The sequence below is a fragment of the Magallana gigas genome, chromosome 9 (assembly GCF_963853765.1).
Source record: "Magallana gigas chromosome 9, xbMagGiga1.1, whole genome shotgun sequence".
NCBI lineage: Eukaryota > Metazoa > Mollusca > Bivalvia > Ostreida > Ostreidae > Magallana > Magallana gigas.
Genome location: NC_088861.1, coordinates 47,449,105 through 47,456,601, shown reverse-complemented (window position 1 = coordinate 47,456,601; position 7,497 = coordinate 47,449,105). Strand labels below are relative to the sequence as shown.

Here is a 7,497-nt window from a genome sequence, read left to right as displayed (position 1 = left end):
GATTGTACAGCCTGAAATCGAAAAAAATAATTAAAAGTTTACAATCCAGCCTAAACTATGTACTTGTTGGAACCATAGAAAATTGCAAAGTATCGCTCCTTAACCTATCCAACTTCACATTTTCGTTTTTCATCTTCGCATCTATGCATTTTCTCCTTTGCAACTCATTCTCCTTTTTTCGCCCTTATGCTAAATTTAAAAGATACCGCGGACAATAAAACCTATCATGTTCCTTGTAGGTGATTTTAGACATGAATAGGCATGCGTATAAAACATATATCAATATCACTCTTTTTTGCTTTCTCGTGTCATGCATTTCTGGGTTTTGTAGTTTCTGGTATCTTTCCATGGCAATCACCTTAAACCTTTTCACGTTACAATGTACTCTACCGCCGAGAGATAAGACCGGGGTGTGACGTCATCAGTCACTATCAAGGACTTCACCAAGAACGAGACCATTCACAGAAATGTCGGTCCTTCCTCTGCTTACCTTATTATCAGGTATATACAGTCGCATAACATTTGAATATATGACACGTTTAGTCACATTTTGTCTTAAAAAATGTCATCTTTATATTACCTCCAATTTATAGTTAAACTACTATAGTTATTAATATTTTAAACACGTTTTAATACTATTACAAACGTTTGGTGGATGCCATTGTCGATCAGTACCAAACAACCGCAGTCTTATATTTTCTGTATTCTTAATCGTGATGTTCTTTTCAAATGAGGAACATAGAATTGTAAAACTAGTAAGTTAAAAACGTCTTTAAAAATCACCCATTCGATAATTTTCTAACATGTTTTATTTAATAAAATATGTGTGTATCCGTCTAGTAGACTTGTATCAGTGTCTTACAACCCTGTCTGGTAGTCCTGTGTGTGTTGTTACATTGTATGACTATTGTAACATTGTCTGTTGTAGTCCTGTGTGTGTCGTTACATTGTATGACTATTGTAACATTGTCTGTTGTAGTCCTGTGTGTGTCGTTACATTGTATGACTATTGTAACATTGTCTGTTGTAGTCCTGTGTGTGTCGTTACATTGTATGACTATTGTAACATTGTCTGTTGTAGTCCTGTGTGTGTCGTTACATTGTATGACTATTGTAACATTGTCTGTTGTAGTCCTGTGTGTGTCGTTACGTTGTATGACTATTGTAACATTGTCTGTTGTAGTCATGTGTGTGTTGTTACATTGTATGACTATTGTAACATTGTCTGTTGTAGTCCTGTGTGTGTCGTTACATTGTATGACTATTGTAACATTGTCTGTTGTAGTCCTGTGTGTGTTGTTACATTGTATGACTATTGTAACATTGTATGTCTCTCTGTTGTCTGACCGTCGTAGCATTGTTAGACTATCGCATTATCGTCTGACTCTCGTAGGTTGTCTGGCAGTCGTAACATTTTCTGACCATCGTAGCGTTGTCTGACCGACGTAGCGTTGTCTAGCCGTCAAAGCATTGTCTGAGTGTCGAAGCGTTGTCTGACTGTCACAGCATTGTCAATCTGTCGTAACGTTGTCTGACAGTCGTAACATTTTCTGACGTCGTCCATCGTAGAGTTGTCTGACTGACGTAGCGTTGTCTGACCGTCGAAGCACTGTCTGACTGTCGTAGCGTTGTCTGACTGTTGTAGCCTTGTCTAACTGTTGTAGCCTTGTCTAACTGTTGTAGTGTTGTCTGACTGTTGTAACGTTGTCTGACTGTTGTAGCCTTGTCTAACTGTTGTAGTGTTGTCTGACTGTTGTGGCCTTGTCTATCTATTGTAGTGTTGTCTATCTATTGTAGTGTTGTCTGACTATTGTAGTGTTGTCTGACTGTTGTAGTGTTGTCTGACTGTTGTAGTGTTGTCTGACTGTTGTAGTGTTGTCTGACTGTTGTAGCCTTGTCTATCTATTGAAGTGTTGTCTGACTGTTGTAGTGTTGTCTAACTGTTGTAGTGCTGTCTGACTGTTGTAGCCTTGTCTATCTATTGTAGTGTTGTCTGACTATTGTAGCGTTGTCTGACTGTTGTAGCCTTGTCTATCTATTGTAGTGTTGTCTATCTATTGTAGTGTTGTCTGACTATTGTAGTGTTGTCTATCTATTGTAGTGTTGTCTGACTGTTGTAGTGTTGTCTAACTATTGTAGCGTTGTCTATCTATTGTAGCGTTGTCTGACTGTTGTAGCGTTGTCTGACTGTTGTAGTGTTGTCTGACTGTTGAAGCGTTGTGTGACTGTTGTAGCGTTGTCTGACTGTTGTAGTGTTGTCTGACTGTTGAAGCGTTGTCTGACTGTTGTAGTGTTGTCTGACTGTTGAAGCGTTGTGTGACTGTTGTAGCGTTGTCTAACTGTTGTAGCTTTGTCTGACTGTTGTAGTGCTGTCTGATTCTTTTAGCGTTGTTTGACTGTCATAACATTTTCTGACCGTCGTAGCGTTGTCTGACCGTCGTCGCGTTGTCTGACCGACGTAGCGTTGTTTGACTGTCATAACATTTTCTGAGCGGATTAACTGTGTCTGACTGTTGTAGCTTTGTCTGACTTTGCGTTTTTGTTGTCTGACAGCTGTAACACTGGCTGTTGTAACAATGTATGACTGTCGTGACTATGTCTGACTGCTATAACATTGTCTGTCTGTCTGTTGTAGTACTGTCCGTCTGTCTGTGCGACTGTGGAGTCGGGTGGGCGGAGTTAAACGGAGAGTGTATCTACTTCAGCCACGACAAACACACCTGGTCCGACGCAAGAGTAAGTTGTGAACTCTATGGCAAACCGAAACCATTTATTCTTTCATAGCGTTTGTAACCCAGTTATGTAGAATAAGTTGAGAACTCAATGGCAAACCTTAACTATTTATTCTTTCATAGCATTGGTAAATGGTAACCCATATATGTAGAGTAAGTTTTGAACTAAATGGCAAACCTAAACCATTTATATTTTTTCATAGCGTTGGTAACCTAGGTACATGTATGTAGGTTTTGCATATCCATCGTTGGTGTCGACATTGATTTTGTTTTCTCTACACAAATATACATGAACAATAAATTTATAAACAGAATGTTTGCACAGACTCGCAGGCCAGATTCCTGAACAAGAAAAAAAATAATAAACAGCAAGTTTACAATGACTATGCCAGATTCCTGTATATGTATACATTAATGAACGACATGTTTATACAGACTTATAGGTCAGATTCATGTAAATGAATGCATGACTTCTGGGTTTAGTTAACACTCCTTTCAATGTAGACAAAATGTCACAACATGAACAGAAGTTACCTGGTGACCATCGACAACCAGCCGAAGGCGGACTACATCAACAAGTTTCTGAGCACCCTCCACCGTACGTATCTTCCAATGAAGCATCATGGCTTTATAACATTTTGGCAAAGGGGTCGAAAAACTTCACATAGGCCTACAAACTTTTGAATAAGAACCTCATTATTTTAGAATTGCTAAATAAAAAATCATAAACTAACCATTTTTTCTTAAGTAACGTTTTTGATATGATTTTCAAAAATATGTTCCAAAAACCATCTGATTACATACTTATATGTTTTGTACTTAGAGAACTGTAATACAGTTTACAAAATAAAGCATTTTTGAAGGTAGAATCGTGTCTGAAGTTTATACATGTAATCAGTATATGGTCAGAGGGCAGAGTTACAAATTTAAGTTCACTTTTTCTGATCTATGATCACATGATCAAACAGACTTTCGGCAAGTTGGTTACTGGCTGGGAGGAAATGATTATATCGTTGAGGGCCAATGGCGCTGGAGTGAGACCGGAACTGGATTAGGGGATTTCACTCAGTGGGGACCCGGATATCCGGACGGTAACAGGACGCACGACTGCATGCTCCAGGTCTTCAACGGAGAAACATCAATGTGGATCGACTCCAACTGTGCTCATCCACACTACTATATTTGTGAACACCAGTAAGTCGTAACTGAATATGTGAACACCAGTAAGTAGTAACTAAATATGTGAACACCAGTAAGTAGTAACTATATATGTAAACACCAGTAAGTAGTAACTAAATATGTGAACACCAGTAAGTAGTAACTATATATGTGAACACCAGTAAGTAGTAACTAAATATGTGAACACCAGTAAGTAGTAACTAAATATGTGAACACCAGTAAGTAGTAACTAAATATGTGAACACCAGTAAGTAGTAACTATATATGTGAACACCAGTAAGTAGTAACTAAATATGTGAACACCAGTAAGTAGTAACTAAATATGTGAACACCAGTAAGTAGTAACTAAATATGTGAACACCAGTAAAGCAGTCAGAAATAACAAAACACCCATAAGGTATGATTACTTTTAAACAGGAGTATGTAGTAACTTAATTAGTTAGCATCCGTAAGTAGTAACTATATATGTGAACACCTTAAGTAATAACTACATGTAAATATGTGAACATCCTTCAGGTCAAATTATTTTTAAACACCAAAGTTGTAACTAAATATGTCAACATCCGTAAACTGTAACTTGATATATGAACATCCTTAAGTAGTGAGTAAAATGTGAACATCTATAGGTATCTATTTTTTTTAACACCAGTAAATAGTTAATCGATACGTGAACACCTTAAGTAGTAAGTAATTATGTGAACATTCGTAAGCAGAAACTAAATATGGGAACACCTCTAAGTAGTGACTAAGCATGTTAACATCTGTAAGGTAATTTTTATTTGAACACCAGTTAGTTGTAACAAAATTTGTGAAAATACGTAAATAGTTACTAAATATATGAACATTTATAAGATATTATTATTTTTTGATTTCAAGTTAGTAGTTACAAAATATATGAACACCTGTAAGTAGTGACTAAATATGTGAACATCTGTATGGTTTTATTCCTTTTATGAACACCAGTAAGATTAAAACCCTCTAAGTAACATCTCTAGTCGTGGGTCATTATTTTATTTGAGAACACCGAAAGGTAATTACATTATGTATGGATACCTGTATCTGAGATTATTTGTTCGTCTTATCAAAAATGTAGTTAAGGAATTAATCATCGGTATGGATTATTTCATATTAGATGAATGGCTCATATTAATATATATTATATAAATGCTAAACATCAATAAACAGACAAAAATATGAAAGTTTTTAAAAAATATAGGAAATAAATGTTTGTTTATTGGGGTCATTTTAGAATAATATAGCGACAAAATCTCAATTGTACTAAACAGCTGATACGAGATAGAAATAAAACGTTGGTTGTAGATGTAGATGTTAACAGATCATTTTCTTTAATACAATTATGATCCTTTATGTTTTGATCTTCTGTTTGTAGAGCGCCGACCGTCAGTACTGTGATCGGCTGATGGCTGACCGGAAGCTGATGTACTGATGTTGTCTTATTGGAAATAAACCTAACGCTAATAAACATCCATTCTTGTATATTATCTCTGTTTGGAGTTTTTTTAGTTTGAAATTTAATATAGTTTTTAACTTTTTAATTATTCATCAGAGGGAAAGCAATAAGAAAGCTTTCCTAGCCGATGTCGACAAAAATATATATTGTAAAATAAAATTTTAAATACTTGTCTACAGATATGAAGTACGAAACATGGTTCAATGTTCGAAACTACACAGAGACGCTTCCTTAGATCACCCGTGCTATCAGTGACGTCACACCTCATCTCTTGATTTTACTTGGAAAAAAAAAACCCATGAAACGTGTCCTGTTAAATATAAGATATCTTAGAGTCAACTGATGTTAACATAAATGAGCAAACTTTATATGAAATTAATTTAGTACTTGTAAGCATTGAGATGTAATGATTCATAATTATTTTTTTCATAACAAGCATTTTGATTGGCTAAACACACAGAATAGAAATAGTTTATTTTGTATAACCTGATTAGCTTATGTAGCCAAGCCCCCTTGGCAACCCCAGCCGGAAGTATTTATTGTGTGTGCGTACGCGAATAATTTACACGCATGTAACAATTCGTTGTGATCATGATACCCGTTGCTAAGTGAGTTGCTAACGCTGAGGGTAATAGAACGGATTATCAACTGCGTCTAAACCAATCAGATTGGTGAACATGAAAGTATAATAAACATGAAAGTATAATAAACGTATCTTATACTTGTAGAGAGATTGATACAGCGACGGTAAAAGATAAAAACCTAACGAGGTATTTCCATTTCGGGCCATGTCAATGAAAAGTGACAATAACAAACGTCAACCATCTCAAAAATGAAATAATGTATTTTTACATTAATCATGTAATGAATACATCTTTTTTCAAAACAGTGGTAAACGCGTTATATATTTTACACGTTTCTGCATCAGAAACATTTCCACATTTACATTCAAAGTATTTTAAATAAGTGATTATAATGATGACGAAATACAGTCGCTTCCTTTTTATATAATATAATTTATATGTAATGTTACATACAAACAAACAAACAATCACAACTATATATGTACCAGAGAATAATAACAGTAAAGCAGATGTATGAAACATGTAAAAATGCACAGAATTAAAGAAAAATAAAATCAGGATATTCCCGAACAATATGTGAACGCGAATGTTGCGAATATTTCTAACACGAAAATAATAGATAAATTGTAGTAGCTTTATATAATACAGACAACGGAGGTCCCGATTAAATCGGAAGTTGAAATGTTTACATAAGATTTACGTGACAAAACAGCACCCACATGTATATTAGGTATATATGGTTGTAATGTTATGTTTTACTGTATAGAGTATAACAGGTTCCTCTTACCATTATAACTATAATAGGATATCTCTTACCCGTGGTTTATTACAGAATATCCCTTACCCGTGATTTAATACAGGTTCCTCTTACCCTTAAAATTATTACACGATATCTCTAACCCGTGATTTATTACACGATATCTCTTGCCCGTGATTTATTTTAATACAGGTTCCTCTTACCCTTAAAATTATTACACGATATCTCTAACCCGTGATTTATTACACGATATCTCTTGCCCGTGATTTAATACAGGTTCCTCTTACCCTTAAAACTATAACATGATATCTCTTAGCCTTCATTTATTACAGGATATCTCTTGTCCGTGATTTAATACAGGATATCTCTCACCCGTGATTTTATACAGGATATCTCTTACCCGTAATTTAATACAGGTTCCTTTTACCTTTAAAACTATAACAGGATATCTCTTACCCGTGATTTATTACAGGATATCTCTTACCCATGATTTGTTACAAGATATCTCTTACCCATGATTTGTTACAGGATATCTCTTACCCATGATTTATTACAAGATATCTCTTACCCATGATTTGTTACAGGATATCTCTTACCCATGATTTATTACAAGATATCTCTTACCCATGATTTGTTACAAGATATCTCTTACCCATGATTTATTACAAGATATCTCTTACCCATGATTTATTACAAGATATCTCTTACCCATGATGTGTTAAAAGATATCTCTTACCTCTTACCCGTGATTTATTACAAGATATCTCTTACCCA

At 35.1% G+C, this 7,497-nt stretch overlaps 1 protein-coding gene across 1 annotated transcript; it reads left to right on the top strand.

Moving 5' to 3' along the window:
- Nucleotides 1-426: 426 nt before the first annotated feature.
- Nucleotides 427-5,319, top strand: LOC105335360 (hepatic lectin-like; the record flags this gene model as incomplete). Its single annotated transcript, NM_001305304.1, is given in 5 exon segments — nt 427-501; nt 2,636-2,736; nt 3,237-3,330; nt 3,701-3,926; nt 5,302-5,319. Coding segments are annotated over 5 exon segments (473 nt in total), but the record flags the coding sequence as incomplete, so codon positions are not given.
- Nucleotides 5,320-7,497: the final 2,178 nt, after the last annotated feature.